Here is a 20,500-nt window from a genome sequence, read left to right on the forward strand (position 1 = left end):
TCACATCAGGGCTTATATAGCCTTCTCCTGGCTCAGAGAATGTAACAACCTTTTTGACCCACTGGCCAATCAAAAAGTATTTACTGTAAAACAAGCCTCCCACCCCCATGTTTCAGGTGCACTTTAGCCTAGGGGCACGGAAGGTCTTCCAAATTTGCATTCCCATTACAGATACCAACCTCAATTTTCCCCAATTTCAAGCCTAGCACTTTCTCCTCTACAACAGAGTGCTTCTTTTTATATGGAGCCTACTCCCCTCATGGTGTTCAATGTCTAGGTGACTCTCACTGTATCTAGGCACAGTACAATGCATGTGTAGATGGTCAGAGTATTTCCATGTCTTCCCTTCTTCCTCACCACCCACAGAAGGCCATTCATCGTTTCTGACTACACAGGCCCCCAGTAGGTGCTTGCTTGCTTATTGACTGAGCAACAATGGAAGCACTTACGTTGTTCAGTGCTATTGAGTTGTTGACTTGTTTTAAGTTGGGGCCTTAGGAGTTCTATCCAACAAAAGAAAGAGCTGTTACTGAATGTTTGGTTCTGACCACAAGAACCAATCAGGGAAGGGTGAGAGGATGGCCAAAGGAAATAGACATGATTGACACTGGTTTATCACAGGGTTCGTGACAGCTGCTGCACCTCCCAGCCAAGATTTCCCAATCTCCTCAAGGTCATTTTAGGTGTGATAGAATAGGTGCCAGCAATCTCTATTTTTATAGCACTTCTTGCCCCTCTGTGTACTTTCCCAGCCTGATAGTGATGCCATGCTTTGGTACTCTAGACATAAATGTTCTAAAACACTTGTTTCTTGGAATTTCTCCTGGAGTTGGTAATGTTGGTATTTTTAATAAAGGGGAAAAGAAAACTGCTCTTTGAGGACCCCAGGTGGATGTTTGATGTTTTTGACATCCATGTTAACATCAGCAGATCTCTGTAATGACTTGGGCATCCCATAGTGGAAAGGATGCTGGACCAGCTCTGCTTCTGGGTGACCATGTGACACCTGAGCAGTTCTCTGAGCCTTGTTTTCCATCATGATGTAGAGCAGAAGTTAACAGTTTTTTGTGTCCTGGACCTCTTTAGCCATTTGGGGAAACCTGAGGACGCAGTCTTAATAAACATGCATACAAGACTTTTATTCCATTAATAACAATTCATCTTTGTGAATGACACTTCTTCTCAATCAAATCTAAAGGAAGAAATAAACTTGAGGTTGAGAATGATATTTGGGTATCTTTCAAAAACTATCCTGGGAGCAAAATTATTGACTGATAAAAAATTGAATCAAAGTTCACAAGAGTTTATTGTCTATTTCTTATTTTTTTTTTAGCTAAAATTTTCCCCATTGGGGGAAAAGAGGAAATCGGAACCCTTGTAACAAATGTGTATAGTCAAGCAAAACAAATTCCCAGAAATATGTCTCATTTTGTACTCTGAAGGTATCACCTGTCAGGAGATGGGTCCTCTGGACTTGTGGCTGGTCATTGGGTTGATCAGAATTCTTAATTCTTTCAAAGTTGTTTGTGTTTACTGTGTTGTTGTTATTGTCTATTTTTTTTCTCTTAGTTCTGCTAATTTTATTCTTCATCAGCTCATACAAGTCTTCTCAGGTTTCTCTGGAACTGTTCCCTTCCTCATTTCTTATAGCACAATGGTATTCCAATATATTCATGCACCATAATTGGTTGATCAGCAATGGAATTGGGCCCATGAGCACAAGGATATTGTGAAGCTGGAGAGTGTCCAGAGTAGGGAGACCATGATAAGTTTGTGTCATATGGGGATTGGGTGAAGGACTGGATATGTCTCTAATGAAGAAGAGAAGACTGGAGGACTAACATGAAAGCCATCTCCAAGTATTACATTTGATCTGTGTTGTCCTGAGTACAGAACCTGGAACAGTGGGTGATAGTTGGAAAGAGACCATTTTAGAGTTAATGTCAGAAAAAGACTTCCTAATAATGTGAACTGTGCAAAAGTGGAATGGGCTGTGGTCATTAAAAATGTTTGAGAGATATAATTTCTGGGTCATTTTATCATTTTATTAATAATGCCAACATTTTAATAAAAGGATGGTCATTTGACCAGTCTCTCTTAGACTAAAGACTATCATGGTGTTGGGCTCATGGCTTATATTCTTTTTGGAAGAGGAGTGTTCAAAAGAATGACAATCAACTCTGATTGGTTAACAGTCAATGAGAAAATGAATATTACAATGAGGGGCTGGACCTGAGCTTTGATGATGTCATCCACTTAAGTTCCCCTCAGTCTTGGGCAATCTGTTCAAAGAATTTATGCACCACCCAAACCTGTGAGCAGAACACAATGGCTGCCCCACTTGGGCGGGGTCTGAACAAGAAAGTTAGTCCAATCTCATTATCAGCAAAGTCCTGAATTTTTAAAATCAGGACTTTAGAAGAAGGAGGGAATTCTGGATCTCCCCAAATCCTTTGTTATTAATAATAATTTCTCTTAGGCTGCCTTGAGGCATCATGGCTTGCCCTTCCTTGGAGGTCATTGAGCTGAGACTGGATTACCACTTGTTGTGTATATCATAATACAGAATTCCTTTGGCATATAGGTTGAATTCAATGGCTTCTGGGGAGCTGGAAGGGACCTTTGATTATAGTTTTAGAGATGCAGAACCCTGCGAGTTCATTTAGTCAAGTCTTTCAGTCAGTAAGCCTTTATTAAACACCTACTGTGTGCCAGACAACTGACAGTCCCTGCCCTTGAAGAGCTCACAATTTACCAAGGTAGACAATGTATAAACAAATGAAGGCAAACAAGTTATATGTAGGATCCACAGGAAAGAATCGACAGAGGGAGACACTAGAATTAGGAGAGCTTGGGAAAGGCTTCCTATAGAAGGTGGGATTTTATCTTGGGCCTTGAAGGAAGCCAGGGGGTGGTCAGGAGGTGGAGGTGAATGAGGAGAACATTCCAGGTAGGGGAGGACAGCCAGAGAAAATGTCTGGAACTGAGGTGCTCTTTGTATAATGACAAGGAGGACAGCCATAATGAATTAAAGAGAATATGGAGGGAAGTGTAGATTGTAAGAAGACTAGAAAGGTATAGGAAGGTTGGTTATGAGAGGATTTGAACCCCAAGCAGAGTATTTTGTATTTGATCCTGGAGGCAATAGGAAGCCACTGGCATTTGTTGAGAAACAGGGTAATATTATGTTCGGACCTGTGCTTTGGGAAAGTCGCTTTGGTGATTGAATGGAGGACAGACTGGAGTGGAGGAGACTTTATGGCAAGGAGACCATCCAGTAGGCTACTGTAGTAGTCCAGGCATGAGGTGATGAGGACCTTCACCAGGGTGGTGAAAGTATTAGAGGAGAGGAGGGGATGTATTTGAGAGATGTTGCAGAGGTGAAATTCAATGGGCCTTGGCAACAGATTGGATGTGAGAGGTGAGAAAGAGTGAGGAGTTGAGGATGGCTTCTAGGTTGTGAGCCTGGAGGACTGGAAGGATGGTGGTGCCCTCAACAGTAATGGAGAAGTTTGGAAGGGAGGCTACGGTGTGGGAGTCTGGAATAACAAGTTCAGTTTGGACATGTTGAGTTTAAAATGTCTACTAGACATCTAGTTGGAGACGTATGAAAGGCATTTGGAGATAGGAGACTGGAAGTCAGCGGAGAGGTTAGAGCTGGACAAATAAGTTTGAGAATCACCACCACTGAGCTGATAATCAAATTCATGAGAGGTGATGAGATCACCAAGTGAAACAGTATAGAGAGAAAAAAGAAGGGGACCCACAGTTAGTTGGTGTGACCTGCATGAGGATTCAGCAAAGGAGACTGAGAAGGAGCGGTCAGAGAGGCAGCAGGAGAGCCAGGAGAGAGTGGTGCTCTGAATACTGATGTAGAAGAGGGCGTTATCAGAGGCAAAGAAGTCAAGAAGGATGAGGATTGAGAAAAGGCCGCTGGGTGTGGCTGTTAAGAGACCATCGATCACTTTGGAGGGAGCACTTGTGGTTGAATGATGAAACTGGAAGCCAGATGGTAGAGTTAAGAGCTCGAGAAAAGAGGCAGTAGAGGCATCTATGGAAGATGGCCTTCTCAAGGAGTGTGGCCAGAAAGGGCAGAAGAGATATAGCACAACAATTAGTGGGGTTGCACAGATCAATTGTCTCATTTTATAGTTATGGAAACTGAGGCCCTGAGATGTGACTCACACAGGCATTACGAGAGTGGGCATCTGTCCAAGGTATCTGTTCCTGCCCTTGTCGATGTCATTAGCCTAGATCTGACTTTACTTGGATTCTTCCTAATCTTCTTGGCTTGGGTGTGGAATGATGGATTCTTCCCTTGTTTCAGTCAAGGCAAGGGTAGAAAGGAGATTTACTAGATAAAGAAAGGGGTGAGTCAGTCAAACAACAAGCATTTATTAAGCACCTACTATATTCTAGGCACCGGAGTTACAAGTACAAAGAATGAAACAACCCTTGCTTGTTAGAACTCACATTCTAATGGGGGAGACAATAGTACCTTACATAAATGTGAAACAAATAAATGGAAATCTATTAAAATAGTTAAACATAATGTAGCTTAGAAGGGAGGGCACTTGCTGTGGGAGATTAGGAAAGGCTTCATGCCCAAGATGTCACTTGAGCTGCACTTTGAAGGAAGAGGGAGATTCTGTAAGGAAGAGCCGAGAATTGAGGAGGGAGGGGATAGCGGGCATGTGGGATGGCCAGCACAAAGGCCTAGAGAAGGAGATGGAGTCCTATATGTGAGTTAGGTCACCAAGGTGTGAGAGTGGGGAATGACCAATCAAGTCCAGTGAGATTGGAAAGAGCCCAAGTAGTTCAGGGCTTTAAAAGGCAGAGGAATTGAGATTTTATCCTGGAGGCAGTAGGGAGCCATCAAAGCTGACTGAGCAGGGTTAGATCCAGGTGTGGTTAGATCCAGGCCTGAGGAAAATCATGTTGATTAACCTCATTGTGTAGGATGAACTGGAGTGGGGAGAGTCTTGAGAAAGGGATACTAATTAGATGAGATGAGAGGTGAGGAAGGTTTGAATAGCATCGAAGTAAGGTATATAATATGCACATATTATATATATAAAGTATATAATAATATAATTAGCATTTATATAGTGCTTTAAGGTTTGCAACATATTTCATATATATTAACTAATTAATCCTCGCAATAGCCCTAGGAGGCAGATGCTATTAGTATACCCATTTTATAGGTGAGGGAGCTAAGGCAGACAGAAATTAAATTATTTGCCCAGGATCACATAGTCTGAGCTAGATTTGAACTCAGTAGATAATCTGTGAGTTCTTAGAACATAGGAGTCTTATCCTAAGGCAACTTCAGTGTAGCCATGAAGTAGATTAGCTGACCCAGCTTCAAGTGGCATCCCCACCCATGAGTAAAATGTCAGGTGTGTTTGAGGACTCTGACTGGGTGGCGTTTCCTCACCTGGCTCCAAAGATCCTTTCCCTGGATTTTTGAGACATTTTCCATTTACTTTGAAAATGCCCTTGTTTTCCTAGACTAGAGGCTTCTTTGTCTGCCACCGCCTAAAGGCGCTTTCTTATTCCACCTCATTTCAGTATGTGGGCCCATGAAGGGGTGGTGGGTGAGGCTAGGAAGTTGTTAGGAGTGAGAGAACCTCAGCTGTTGAGGAAATAAGATGGAAGACCTATCTATTTAACATGGGTACATGTTTGTATGTGACCCAGACTTGGACTGTGGTCCTCAGAGGCAGTGAGTGCCCTGGGGGGGGGGACGGAAGGCCTTGGCCAGGCTGTACCAGGCATGTGGCAACAGCTGAGCTTGGAAGGTAACCGGTGGAAGGCTTTTGTCCTTGGCATTTTCTTTTGATGGCCCTAGCCAAACATGATTGATGGAATTCCCTGAATCTGCTTTCCCAAAGGAACTCAGACAACATCCCCCTCCCTAAAGGCTTCTTGATAAGGTGACTGAAATCCTAGGAGCCACAGAAAACCTGCATGCATATGGAAGTTTTCTGATACCCCCCACGGCTGGTTCATCATCCCCAGCTGGAGACTACTGCTCACTTTCCCACGTTGTACAATATGAGCTGGAAGTACTCTGAGTGGTCAGAATTGCAATTAATTGAATCAGAATCACCAACACTCATTGCAGAAACACACAACATCTGACTGGAATTGTTGTTAAGTACAAGCTGTACCTGACAGGATCGTCCAAGCTTTGCTCCAATGAGAAGGCCCTCTTAGGGTGGGCCATTGCACTTTTGGTTAGCTTTTATTGCTGGGCACTTTTCCCTAGTGTTGCACTAAAATCTACCTCTCTCTAACTTCTATCTGGCCTTTTTTTTAAGAGTCCCAACTAAAACCCTGCCTTCTACAGGCAGCCTTTTTCCCCAGCCCCTCTTAGTTCGAGTGCTTTCCCTCTGTTAATTATTGAGCTTTTTCTTGTATGCAGCTGGTTTGTACATATTTGCCTGCTTCTTGTTCCTTCATTTAGACTGTGAGCTCCTTGAGAGCAGGCATTGTCTTTTACTTCTTCTTGTGTCCTAGAGCTTCCCACAGTACCTGGTACATAGTGGGTGCCTAATAAATGTTTGCTGATTGATTGTTACCCAACATTGTTTCTTTTTTTTTTTTTTAAATCTGGCTTTGATGGATTGATGCTCAGCTTAGAGTACAGGCTTGGTAAATGCTTGTACATTGATTGGTTTGATGATATAAGGTGAAATCTCAGAGTTTTTTCTTTCTCTTACTATTAGTGATTTGGAACAGGTTTTCATATGGTTGGCAGCCACTCGCATTTCTTCTTCTGAAAATCATTTTCTTATATTCTTTGATCACTCATCCATTGGGCAATGGCTCTTGGATATTTGTGGCGATCCCCTATACGATGTAGATGAGATGATAGATTTTCTTTCTTTTGGAACAGACTTGTGATTTAATTGACATGGGACCAAATAAGATACTATTTATCAGGTGTTTAGCATAATGCCTGGCCCACAGTAGGTGCTTGTTCCCTGCTCTCCCTAGTGACTTCCCTGTGAGGACACTCTTACCTGAGCAGATCAGCATCTGAATGGCAGGCCCTGTTATTGCTTATCAGTCATTTTTGAAGAGGACCTGTATACTGTATCACGTGGTGATACAGTAGCTATCTTAGAGACGGATCTGGTCTGGAGCATGAACAAGTTAAGTGACTTACCCAGGGTCACACAGCCAATTTGTGTCAGAAGCAGGACTCGAGCCTGGTTATGCCTGACTCTGTGACCAGCTCCCTATCTATTGTTCCGTGTTGTCTTATCAGACTTTTATCAGTGATACTTGATGCAGAAATCCCCCCCCCCCCAGTTCTCTTTTTATTCTAGCTGTTGATTTTGTTTGAGCAAAAGCTTTTAAATTTTAAGTAATTGAAATTCTCTCCTTTAACTTTTATGATGTATGTCTTTTGCCAATTGCTTGGTTAAGAATTCTCCCCCAACCAGAGATCTGGAAAGTACCTCTTCTTGTTCTCTTTGCAGTTTATTTTGGATGTGACCTTTTATATTTAGGTCCTATATCCATTTAGTATTAAGACTGGTGAGTGTTCTCTCTCTCTGTCTCTCTCTTTCTTGGCTAATAATTTCTTGACTTAATGACAGTTTCATCCTTCACAAGGTGGAAGAACAATCAAGGGGAAATTCTATTCAGGATTTGATTCTTACTAACAGGAGAGACAACTAGTTGCTGGGTTAGAAATGATGAACACCTTGGGTGGGTGTGGGAAGTGATCACTTTATCCTTGAATTGGTGATAGAAGAGAGGAAAAGCCAGGCATAGTCTGATGTATCCCATGGATATGGGCAGGGCAGATGTTAAAGAGCCCAGAGATTGGCTAGGTAGGTTCCCACAGACTAATATTCTAGGGAGACATCACCCCAGAAGGTGAAGAAAACTCCCAAGAATGAAATTCTGAAGACACGAAGGGATATATATAATTCCAGTGAGAAGGAAAAATGGGAGTTGTCTAAAGAAACATGTGCTGAGCATTCACCAATCTCCTCTGATTTTTAAAAAAAGATATGTATGTATATGTATATATACATATAGATGATGAATATAGAGAAGCAGGTAAATCCTACATAAACTGATGCAAGATGAGACAGCAGAGCTGATAAAATAATATACACAATGACTACAACAATATAAATGAAAAGAGTAATCATGAAAAAACATCGAAAGTGTATTATAAAGTCATGTTAAAAAATTATAAAGGACAAACATAGCTCAAAGAAAGAGCCCCCATCCCATTCCTTTGCAGAGTTGGGAGATTCACAAGTATTGTGCCTTGCATGGATTTTTTCCAGGCTTTTTCAATGTATTGTTTGGCTATGCTTTTGAAAATTTTTTGTTTTTAAAAATACTAGTTGTTATATGGGATGGCTCTCTGGGAAGGTGCTTACTAAATACTTACTGGTTGATTGTCCAAGTCTTATTTTACTGCTGTTCTTTCTGCCAAGGGAAGTGATTTTTGACCTGGCAAGGACAAAACAAAGATGGCGGCCAAGAGAGAAATAACATCTGAGATAGAGAAGGAGAGAGTAATGGAGTGCCCTAATTGCCCTTGATGAATTCCTGTCTCTTGGCTCAGATGAATTACACTTTTGGGCACTGAAAGAACTGGCAGATGTGATAGCTGTAAGCAGTATTTGAAAGATTACAGAGCTTGGGAGAGTTGCCATAGAATTGGAAAAGGACAAATATTGTCCTGATTTTTTAAAAATGAAGAAGCTAGAGTCTTCACATTAGCTAGCACTTTAAGGCATGCAAAGAATGCCATCTTAATTGATCCTCATAACAGTCTGGGAGGTAGATGTTATCGCTCTCATTTAGACCCATAAAGAAGCCAAGGTGGAGAGGTTTGATGAATGACCTGGGGTCACATAGCTAGTAAGCCTCTGAAGCAGCATTTGAATGCAAGGCTTGCTGACTCCCAGGACGAGCACTGTGGCTACTATTTGACCTCCATGCCTCCATACCATGTGATACAAATCCAGGTTCTTGGGTTCTGAAACCATCTTACTTTGCACCTTCGTACCATGCAGGAGAGAGGGTCACACTGGGTTTCCATGTTCACTGGAAGGCTTATCACAGGATGTGAATCTTGAAAGGAAAGGAAGAAAAAGAGGAGAGTACACAGAGGAGATTCTAGGAAGAGAGAGAGAAACTGAAATGCCCAAAGTGGTTGAGGATTATGACTCTACCTGCCTCAGTTCCACAAAGTGAATTTCTTAAATGGTATTCCATGTGAAGTCAGTACTTTTCTAGGGAAAATGTTGCTGTTAGTGACATTTTTCCTTCTAAAAATGCCAAATAAAAAATGATGTATTTACCAAAATATTTATTACCTTTCACAATTGTCTCTAGACTTAATTACTTCTATTTTTATTTTAAAATGCCCCGACCTCCATCTTTCCTGGTTCAAGTTCTTTACCCCAGGACCTCTTGCACTATAATTTATGAACTGCTGTCAATGTATTTTAAGCAATGGCCCAGCACGTTTGGGAAGTGAAGCCCTAATGGGCTCTCAAGAGGGTAACAGAGTCACAGACATAGTAAATTGCAAGAACCTCAGAGAATGTCTACTTTTATCTGTTTTACAGACAAGGAACAGGACCTAGAGAGGACATGTGACTAACTCAGGGTCAAGGGACCCAACCTGGATTAGAACTATGATTTCCTGGATTCTGGGATGCATGAACAGAAAATAATTTTCTCTTTCTTTGAGAGGAAAAAAAGAGGGGACAATATGAGAGAGAATTGTGCTATAGGAGTATACGTATTGCATTTCCAGTGCTTTGCCAGGTATAAAAAATCTTGGCATCAGCGGTAGGATGGTTTAGAGTTTGATCTAGACTTCCTCCAGCCCCCTCCCTCATGTCTTCTTTGATTAGAATCTTAAACCATTTGTTCTAGCTCTCATGGTTGGATTCACAGTATAGAGAACAGAGTGCTGGCTTTGAATTCTGACCGTGCCACTTACTAATAGCTTACTAGCTGTGTGACCCTGGGCTAGTCACAAGCTCTTCTTCTTTGCACAGTGAGGGGTTGGAACCAGACGCCAGTCCCCCCCCCACCCCATTATGTATTTTTTTTTAACAGTTTAGGAAAACGAGGCCTACCCAAGGTTACGTGGGTAGTATAAGTGGGAGAGTCAGCTTCAAACCCAAGGCAAAGATTGCTGGATTTGGTGTCAGAGGAGCTGAGCTCAAACATTGGCTCTGCCCCTTACCTCTGTGACCTTGGCCAAGTTACCTAGCCTCCCTGTGCCTCAGTTTCCCCAACTGTCAGATGTGAGGGATGGGATGGGATTAGTTGACCCCTGAGGTCCCTCCCAGTTGTAAGCCTCTGCTTTTCTGATCTGTTTGTCATCAGTCTCCCTTGTCTTTTTGGGGGGCCATTTTAATGGCCTCACAGGTTCCTTCAAGCTCTCTATGGCTTCCTGACCTTACACCTGGGGGCTCTTCGGGGCGGTGTCACTCAGTAGTTGTGGTCCTCTGCCTCCTTTACAGGGCTTCTCGTAGGAGAGATGAAAGTCCAGGCTTGGAGAGGAGCGCCTTTTGGTGAAGGGTGGACCCAGTTTCCAAGGGAAGCCTGTTGCAGCCCTGAAGGTCTCATTACTTTCTTCTGAGAACTTGGTTGGCACTATTACCATGACAAAAAGGGACCAGTGACTTACCCAGCCTTCAGACTTTTGGTTGGGTGGATGTGGGGGAGTAGCTCTGATCCCAAGGGATTGGGTCTTCTTCTAGGGCACAAGAGGGGTCCTGGAGCCCAGAGGGGGGAATCAGGCCTTGGTTCAAGGCTATCGGAGAAAAGCCCTTTCTCCAGGTATTTTCAAAACCAGAGTCTCCAGCCCAGAGAGCTCTTGAGGCCTAGAGAGAGTTTCCTCCCCCCAGCTCCCAAATGATCCTTTAGGGGACTTGAATGGGGGACTCCACGGGGAGCTGGGGGGGGGAAAGAAAGTGAGAAAAAGCCCAGCCGCACCCCCCCCCCCCAAAGCGGAGGGAACAGATGTGAGTCCCTTTGTGGGGTGGTTGGGGGCTCCTGCCCCTTTCATATGCAGAGCAGCCCTTTGATGTGAGGGGGATGAAAGCAGCCTGCCAGGGGAGGGCTCACAGGGGGGGCTTTGTCCTGGACAAAAAAGGCATCTGCCCAAAGGCCGTGCAGCCGCCCTCCCCACTGCCGTGAGGATCGTGGGCCCCTGTGGCCCCGACAGTGGGGCTTAATCGATTTTTTCCAGGGCACAAAGGGAAAGGAAGAGGAAGAGAAAAGGGGTGGGAGCAGAGAGATCTGTGTGAGGGGAGAAAAAGAGGAGGGGGCAGGCCTGGAGAAACGGGAGGCTCACTCAGCCTGGGTTTGCGTTGGTCCCTGGATTTGGAGTTGGAAGACTTGGGTTCTGATCCCAGCTCTGCTGAAATGATGGTTCCCATGGCCTCTGGCTGCCGTGTTGGTCTCTTATCCTCTCTCAGCCTCAGTTTTCTTCATCTGTAAAATGGAGATCATAATGGCACCCACCTCACAGAGTTGTTGGAGGGGATTGAATGGGGTAGCTTAGGGAAAGACCGTCCCAATCCTGAAGGGCTATGTCAGTACCAGATATTATTACAGGCCTCCCCGGCCTCCTCTTAAAATGATCAAGATGGGCCACAGATGGCCTGAGGCCCCTTTCATCTCCTCATCTGAGATCCTGTGTCATTTTACAATCTGAACCTCAGTGTCCTTCCCTGTAAAAGAAGGGAGGCTGCCCAGACATCCTTCTTACTCCTAATCTGTGATCCCAACATTGCTGAGGAGAAGATGGGTTGTGGCTGTCCAGAAGGGGCTATCGGTGGAGGAGGCAGAGAGTGGGCTCTAGGTCTTCCAGGGCCGGCCTGATGGCCTGGATACTGGGGAGATGGGATTCTTGGTCAGGTTGGATTTGAACTCAGGGGCCTCTGAGGGGATGGCCCTGTCACCTCAGAGACAGCGTGTGTGGAAAGAGAGTTCCTTAAAGGAGTCTGTAATGGGGACAGCTAGAAAGATTCCTTGCTTAGTTTGGATGGGCCAAATAGGGGCTGAAGCCCCATTGTCTTTGTCATGTCTCAGGGGGCTTCCTGGGCCTGATGCGAAGCATGGGAAATCATTCTGTAAACCTCACTGAAATCATTGTCTGGCCTTCTCCGGGCTCATAGATTTAGAGCTGGGAGAGATCTCTGTGGTCCCCAGTAGGGCAAGAGGAAGAGAGAGGTGCTCTAGAGTGAGAAAGCAGCTGAGTCATGGGGGTAAAATTAGAAGGGGGGAGGAGATTAGCTTTTAGAAAGCCCCTACTATGGCCAGCACTTTGTTGAACACTTTACAATTATTGCCTCATTTGATTCTCACAGCCACCCTGGGAAGTAGGGCTATTATTATCTCCATTTTACAGTTGAGGAAACTGAGGCAGACAAGGTTAAGTGACTTGTCCTGGATCACACAGCCAGTAAGTATTTGAACTCAAGTCTTCCTGACTCCAGGCCCAGTGCTGTCTACCCACAAGACTGCTAGCTGCCTCAGTAAGACCCAGACAGTTGGGAGGGTAATGATGGGTGGGAGGAGGGACATATTTGAAAATGAAGGGGATTTAAAGACAAAAATATATCAATAAAATTTCTTTAAAATGGATCTGATTTTTCCACTCCCTATTTAGTAAAAGTTCTGGACTAAAAAAAAAACCCCTGCTGACCAATTGTTATTGAGCTAATAATAAGCTGCTCCTCCCAGGTATCATAACAATGCCTTAACCAGCCCCAGGAATCACTGGGAGAATCCCAAGCACTGATCCTGGACATGGGAGGTGGGGGCGGGGTGGGGAATTTAGGCCCTCTAATTACACAGCCCCAAGTCCTCAGCATCGGACAGTCGCTGTCTAACATTGGCCGTAGAGATTGTGAAATGAAATGCTCCTTTCATCCAATTCAATGGAAAATGGAAGCATTTCCCAGAAGATCCTGGGCTGTGGGCATCTATCCAGTGAGGGCATAGGTGTAAACATTGCAAATCAGTTGCTCTTTTGTTAAGAGGCTTTTTGTTAAGCACAGGAGCCAGGTGAGGTGGACAGTGTAAGGCAGTGGGGAGAGAATTTGGAACCAGAGGCTCCCAGACCCGAGGGTGTCAAGTCTAGAGCCAGTAGCAACCCACTCCTCTTATTTCACAGAGGCTGAAGCAGAGGCCCGGGGTGGGAGGGGGTGGACTCCCTTGCCCAAGGTCACACAGTGACATGAGTGCCAGACCTAGGATTCAAACTCGGGTCCAAAGGTAGGGATTTTTCTGCTAAAATTCTGACTCTGATACTTAGTTACTGACCACGGAACCTTGGACAGTTGGAGAAAGAAAGAGAATTGCCTTTATTAAGAGCTTTCTATGTGGCAGGCACAGTGCTAAGTGTTTTTACAAATATTATCTCATTTGATCCTCACAACAGCCCTGGGGGGGGGTGCTATTATTATCCCCATTTTACTGTTGGGGAAACTGAGGCAGACAGCCACTAAGTGACTTTGCCAGGGTCACACAGCTGGTAGTATCTGAGGCCACATTTGAACTTGTGTTTCTTGACTTGAGGCCTGGGCCTTCATGCCCATTGTGCCACGAAACTGCTTCCACTACCACTGATTGCCATTGGCTTTTTTTGTGCACTGAACCTGTGATTTCATGGGTACAGGGAATTCCCAGTGAGGAAACTCCTTTGTCAGTGTAGTTTGGCACCATCTGTGTAACTTTTAGAGAGTTGCATGTTTTTTTATGAATTCATCTATTTTTAGTCTGAGAAGATTTTACTTTCCATGGTAAGTAGGAGAAGCAGGTCTTTATTTGGTGGTAAGTCAGGTTGTGGTGGAGGCCTGTCAGGAGCATTCTGAGCCTCAGGCAGGCAGTCACACACCCCTGAGGGCACAGAGGAGAAAGAAGCAGGTTTGAGCAAGAATCCTCTGTCCATTGCCTCTTGTATTGGTGTGGCAAACGCTGCTGGAAATTACATGTTTACTTTGTGTGGCTTACCCGCCAGACCTGGAATGCTCATCCTCCCTCACCTCCACCTATGGAAATCCCTTCACTCTTTTAACTCAACTCAAGCACCAGCCCTGGAATCCTGAGTTCAAATCTGACCTCAGACACTTGACACTTGCTAACTGTGTGACCCTGGGCAAGTCACTGTAACCCTCATTGCCTCGAAATAACAAAAACTAAAACAAAAACCTCAAATACTGACTCCTTCAAGAGGCGTTTCACATTTCCCCTCCTCCCTCGTGTCCCCAGTTGTTAATCCCTTCTCTTTTCTGATTACCTCCCAACTCCTCTGTCAGTACCTGGATATATCTAGTTATTTACATGTTGTCTGGCCCATTAGTTATTGGAAAAGACCCTGATGTTGGGGAGAAGGCAGAAGCAGAAGGGAATGGCAGAGGATGGGGTGGATAGATAGTGGCATGGAAGCGATGGATGGACTTTGGGAGATAGTGGAGCATAGAAGGACCCCGGTGTGCTGTGGTCATGAAGAGTTGGATTCGACTGATCAGTAACAACACAACATCTTCCCTAGGGGAAATATGGTTTCCTGCAGGGCAGAGACTGTCTTTTGCCTTTTTTTGTAGCCCCATCCCTTAGCATAGTACCAGGATTGGTGGTTTGGTTAGTGTACTTTTTGTGTTTCTGCACAGAGAAAACGTCCCATAGTATGGGGAGTCTGGTGTCCAATAGTCTTGGAGCTGAAAAGGAACTCTTCATTTATTCAGCATTTATTAAGTGCCTTCTAAGTGCCAGAATGCAAAATGAGAGGAGACACGTCCTGCCCTCAAGGAGTTTACAATCTAACAGGGGAGACTATGCAAACAGGTATATATACATATATATATATATATATATATATATATGTATATAATACAAAACAACCTACATGCAGGATCATTAGGAAAAAATTAGCAGAAGGGAAGCCCCAGAAATTAAGAGGGCCTGGGGAGGATTTCCTGCAGGAGATGGAATTTTAGTTGGGTCTTATAAGAAGCCAGACAGGTCAGCAGTTGGAATGAGGAGGGAGAGCATTCTAGGGCTCCGGACAGCTAGAGAATATGCCCGGCCTCAGGAGAGTCTTTATTTGTGGAACATCTGGGAGGCCGGTGTCACCAGATTGGACAGTATGTGTTGGGGACTAAGGGGGAAGAACTGGAAAGGTAGGCAGGGCCAGCTTAGATGACACCACTTGAGCCATGCCTGGACAGAAGGCTCCTTGCAATAGCCTTGACTCATGGCTGTGCCAACGCCATTGGGTGAGCCGCAGTGAAGAGGAGTTCATGACCTCTCCAGACAGGCTGTGCTGCTTCTCATCGTGAGGGGCATTTTCCTTCTGTGACGCTAGTTTGACTCTGGGAAGCTTTCCCTCATAGATTTTACAGCAAGCTCCTCATTTCTGGAGGTGGCCACTGCGGCCCAGAGGGGCTGAAGTGACCGAGGTCCCAGGGAGTAAATAATGAAGCTAGACTGCCCTCAATTCATCATTCTTTCCACTTGCCATGATGCTCCTCCATTGAAGCAAGAAAAGGGCTGCTGTGATAACTGTTCAGTGTCTACTTATGTCCTGGGGTGGAGAGGGAGCCTGACCCTCAGAGCCAGCCAGGAAGATGTGAATTCAAGTCCTGCTGCTGACAAATACTGGCAGCATGACTGGTTTTTTTTTCACTTGTTTCAAGTTGTGTCCGATGCTTCCTGACCCCCTTTTAGGGTTTTCTTGGCAGAGATGCTGGAGTAGTTTGCCATTTCCTTTTCCAGATGATTTTATAGATGAGGAAACCAAGGCAAACAGGGTTAAGTGACTGGTCCAGGGTCATACAACTAGTAAGTGTTCAAAGTCATTTAAGTCCAACCATTTCATTTTACAGATGAAGACACTTAGGGACATCTAGCACCTTATTCACTATGCTGTGGTAAACTTCTCTGTTAAGAATAAAATCATGTCTCTTCTTCCACTGGAGTGTGGGCAGACATCTGTCTGGGGCCTACTGGTAATCCAGTCTGACTCCATTGTACCTTCCCTGCCCTTTTCAGGTGATCTTTGCCTTGAATCAAACCCTCCTTCAGCAGGAGAGTCTGCGGGCGGGAAGCCTCCAGACCCCTTACACCACAGAGGATCTGATCAAGCATTATAACTGTGGCGACCTCAACTCCATCATCTTTAACCACGATAATTCACAGGTAGGTCTGCACCCAGCCCCGCCCCTCCCCAGCATGCTGCATTAGAGCTCCTTTTCCCAGTGGGTGCCCAGTTCTGGCTCTGAGACTTCTCTTTGGAATGAAAATTAGACTCCCCAGATTCATGACCCACTCCCCTCTCCCCTCATCTGCCCCAGCCTGGCCTTGGTTCTCCCTCAAGGAAAGATCTTGACCTTGCCTCCTTTGGGAGTACTAAGTCTAGGGAACAAGTCCAAATCTTAAATCCAAGTTTTTAAAAATTATTGAACTTTTCCTTCATTGATGGGTCCCCCATAATGATTTTATTGGTAAAGGAAACTTCCAGGTGAAGAAACTCCCTTTTCTGATGCAAGTCAGTATCTTCTTGTTATTCTGTTGTTTCTGACTCTGTGACCCCATTTGGGGTTTTCTTGGCAAAGATACTGGAACGGTTTGCCATTTACTTCTCTGGCTCCAGGAAATTGAGACAGACAGAGTTAAATGACTTGCCCAGGATCACTTGGCTAGTGAGTGTCCAAGGTTGGATTTGAACTCAGGGGTCCTGAAACTCTAACCACTGTGCAACCTAGTCACTGCTTATAGTCTTAAAAAATTGCCTAAGTCACTGAGATGTTAAGTGACTTGCCCAATACAACATAGTCAGGATGTGTGAGAGGTAAAACTTGAACCCAGATCCTATTGGCTTTGAGACAGGTTTTCTACCCATGATATCAGACCACCCCTAACATGCATAGATGGGACATTAATAGGCATGAGAATTGGCAAGACAAAGATTTTACTGGTCTTGAGCCCCAGAGCTCTGTGCCTGCAATCACGAAGTCTGGATTCAAATCCTACCTTGGTCACTTAATAGCTATATGACTCTGGGTCAATATTCTTCATTGGTCAAGTGAGAATGTTGGACTAGGTAGGCCCTTCCAGCTGTAAATCTATGACCCCCTGCTCCTTTTATATTCACTGCAATATATTTCAGAAACACATATATTTTATTCTATTCCATAGAAGCTACTAATAATCACAAGTTGAGAGGTCATGTGTCTCTCAGATTTGGGACCTTTATGAAGGACTGTGAAAGATTTAATTCTGGAAGAGACTTTAGAGGTCTTTGAGCCCAACCTCCACATTTTACAGATGAGGAAACTGAGGCCCAGTGCATTAAGTGACTTGCCCAGGGATACACAGTAAGTATCTGAAGCAGGATTTGAACTCCGCCCGTCTTGACTCCAGGTTCAGCTGTCTACCTCTTAGTGCCCCAAGGCAGCTGTCAAAGACCAGGCTTCAGCAGCTGACCTCAGCTTTGGACCAGAGACCTAGAACCAAAAGGAACTTCTGGGTCATCTGGTCCCTAATTTCTCAGGCCCCTTTTCAGAGACCTTCATGTATGTTGGCTTTAGTTTGGTTTGGCCCTGTGATTTCTGTCATTTCTAGAATCTTTTTAGTTAGGAGATGGACTTGAAAACCATCAATCCACTAGGCATGTCACGTAACTGTGGCTGCCAGCTCCTGGGCTCCCTCGCTGAGGGCACTCTAGGCTGGGACTTACCTGTCATATCCCTTTGGATGATCCACAGCTCTTCCCTTATCAGGATGGCATCCCTTCTCAGAGGCTCTCATGGAGTTTGGCCATTAGCTAATGGCAGCTTTGCAAAATACCCTTCATTCTGGACTGGGGTGTTTGGTTCCTGAGTCTTTCTCCCTGGGTCTCTTCCCATCCCTTAGCTCAAGCTGGCCTTGAAGCATCAGGCTGAAACGTCTCTCTGGAGTCCCTATGAGTTTCATGACAAAATGCCTTACTCTTACCACCTTCTCTGGCTGTTAATTCTTGATTTGAAATGTCGTTGGTATAGTCGTTAGAGTGCTGGACCTGGGAGTCACAGAGATCTTCCTTAGACACTTAACTGGCTGTGTGACCCTGAGCGATTCACTTAATTCCATTGTGCCTCAGTTGACTTATTTGTCAAATGAAGAAGTTGGATTTGTACCCTCTAAGGTCCCTTGTAACCCTTTTTTTTGTTCCTATGTTCTACTCAAGGAGCTGGGGGTCCCCTTGAGGGCTGTGGGCTTGTAAAGATAGCTTTGTACTTTTTCTTAAAGCAATTATATACACACACATATTTAACATATTCTCTTTTCCCACCGTATCTTTCTCTGCTACCCCTCTGTAAAGCCAAGCATGAGAGGCTTTCCAGAAGAATGCTTCTGTGAACAGCTTTTAAGGTTCTGATTACACAGTATAGTGAACACTCTGTTTATTCAATAACAAATCAGAGCAAACATTCACAGTAAATCAAGGTACATCATTTACAATGTTACAGTTTATCACAGATAATCAAAATACAGCATTCACAACAACTTATCACAGAAAATGGCCACATAGTTTTCACCACAGTGGTCATATAGTTTTGAACAAAGTATAATCATTTAGTCAATCAATCACTTAGTAATTCAATCAACTCAATCATTCAGTCATCCTTAGGGAGGCTTGTAAGGGTCACAAAATACAATAGTAAAAGTTCTTCACTCATGGGGTCCACTAAGTTACAATACCAGTCACTACTCAGCACTCTTTTAAGGGGTAGTGTAAAATACACAAGCCATCCACCCCTCAGTCACAAATAAGTTACAGTCTTCTCAGTTAGTACACGGTGTCCAAGTAAAGTCTTCTCTCAGCTTGACTCAGGTTAGTCTCTCAGATTCCCTGGATCCCCTTCCATGGTCCCAGATCCTACCTGGATTCACCAAACTGACACCTGGGTTCAAAGACAGCTCCCAGGTCCTTGTCCGGCTCTTTGTGCTGTTCCTGTTCCATGTTGAAGCTCACAGTGTCCAGTCCACCTTAAATCCTTCACAGTCTCTGCTCCCGGGAAGGCAAGGCTTAACATCACAGGCATGCTTCCTCAGTCTTTGGCAGCTCCCAGGAGAAGCTGGTAGCTCCCCAGCAGAAGCTCCAGCTGGTTTCCAGAATCAAAATCACTTCACCCAGGTTCCCAAAATCAAAATCATTCTCTGCAGCCTGGGCCTTTCCTCGACAGCAGCTGCTCCTGCCTCCACGAAGCTTATCCCAAAAGCCCTCTCTGGGGCTTTTCCTTATATACAGTATTTCTCCTCACTTTTCATCCCCTTCCTGTTATGTCAGCAACAGGGTTTCATACCTTCTATTCCTTTCACAGAGGCTTAATTTGAACTAGGTGCTAAGTATTTCTTAGCTTTCCAATACAAAGGGATGTTTAAATTTCATTACCATTACACCCTCCTAGAGGGCCATCCCTTATGATAAACAATAAAAAAGGAGGAAGAAAGAAAAGAAAATTCTATAAAACTAACCAACATATCAATAAAGTCTGATTTTATATGCAGGATTCCACACTTGTGGTCCTGAAGAGGTTCTTTCTCTTTTCTCGTTGTTAGGGCCAAACTTGAAGCATTAAGTTTTTTTTTTCTGCTTTTTGGAGGGGGGAAAGTAGGGCAATTGGGGTTAAGTGGCTTGCCCAAGGTCACATGGCTAGTTTTGTGTCAAGTGTCTGAGGCCGGATTTGAACGCAGGTCCTCCTGACTCCAGGGCCAGTTTCTCTTTAAGCAGCCATGCTAACAATCACATCCCTTATGGATTTTTTTTTTCAAACATAGGTTCCAAATTTTATTAATGCTACGTTGCCGCCTCAGGAGCGGATCACGGCTCAAGAGATTGACAGCTATTTCCGCCAGGAGCTCATCTACAAACGGAATGAGCGGATGGGAAAGCGCGTGAAGGCCCTCTTGGAGGAGTACCCTGATAAAGGCTTCTTCTTTGCCTTTGGTGCTGGTGAGTTTCAGACCCTCCTGTGTGCTGAGAGATTCTGCTCTGCTGCCTTTTGTCTCTGGCTTTCATTGGTGATTGGTTTCATCAGGGCCATCCATTCTCTTCTATTTGCTGCATTTGTCAGGAGCTCAGATCGAATGACAGCGGATACCCTCTTGCTGATTTAAAAACCTTTTTTTTTTTCCTGTGGGAGTGGCTTGTTTTCACTTGTTGAATGACAGCCACTTGTCAAGTTCTGCTGCCCTTCAAAAAATGAGCAAAGCTTTGACCAAATATTATCAACTACTAGTCTTTATCAGTTATCAACCATTTTGGCACATACCTTTGGCATCTCTGAATCTCCTTTCCGACTCCTCTCCCACCCAGCACCTGGCCAGTTGGGGTCCAGGTTGCCAAAAGGCAACAAACTGGGGAGAGATCAGATATCAGTGCTTGAGAATGGTTTGTGTTTCTTTTGTGTTTTCTTTATTCTGAATGTGTATCCATCCCTTACAC

The 20,500-nt window shown here is 44.5% G+C and overlaps 1 protein-coding gene across 1 annotated transcript in view; it reads left to right on the forward strand.

Annotated features, from left to right (window-relative positions):
* The window catches only part of TRABD2A (TraB domain containing 2A), a 55,872-nt gene that overhangs the window by 15,078 nt on the left and 20,294 nt on the right, over positions 1-20,500 (forward strand). Inside the window, exons 3-4 of the mRNA XM_069065829.1 lie at positions 16,063-16,209; positions 19,834-20,008. Of these exons, the coding sequence (XP_068921930.1) occupies positions 16,063-16,209; positions 19,834-20,008 (322 nt within the window). The remainder of the gene's footprint in view (positions 1-16,062; positions 16,210-19,833; positions 20,009-20,500) is intronic.

This window comes from Petaurus breviceps, unplaced genomic scaffold (genome assembly GCF_028583685.1).
Source record: "Petaurus breviceps papuanus isolate PSGF00001 unplaced genomic scaffold, PetGlider_PUasm1.0 139, whole genome shotgun sequence".
Classification (NCBI taxonomy): domain Eukaryota; kingdom Metazoa; phylum Chordata; class Mammalia; order Diprotodontia; family Petauridae; genus Petaurus; species Petaurus breviceps.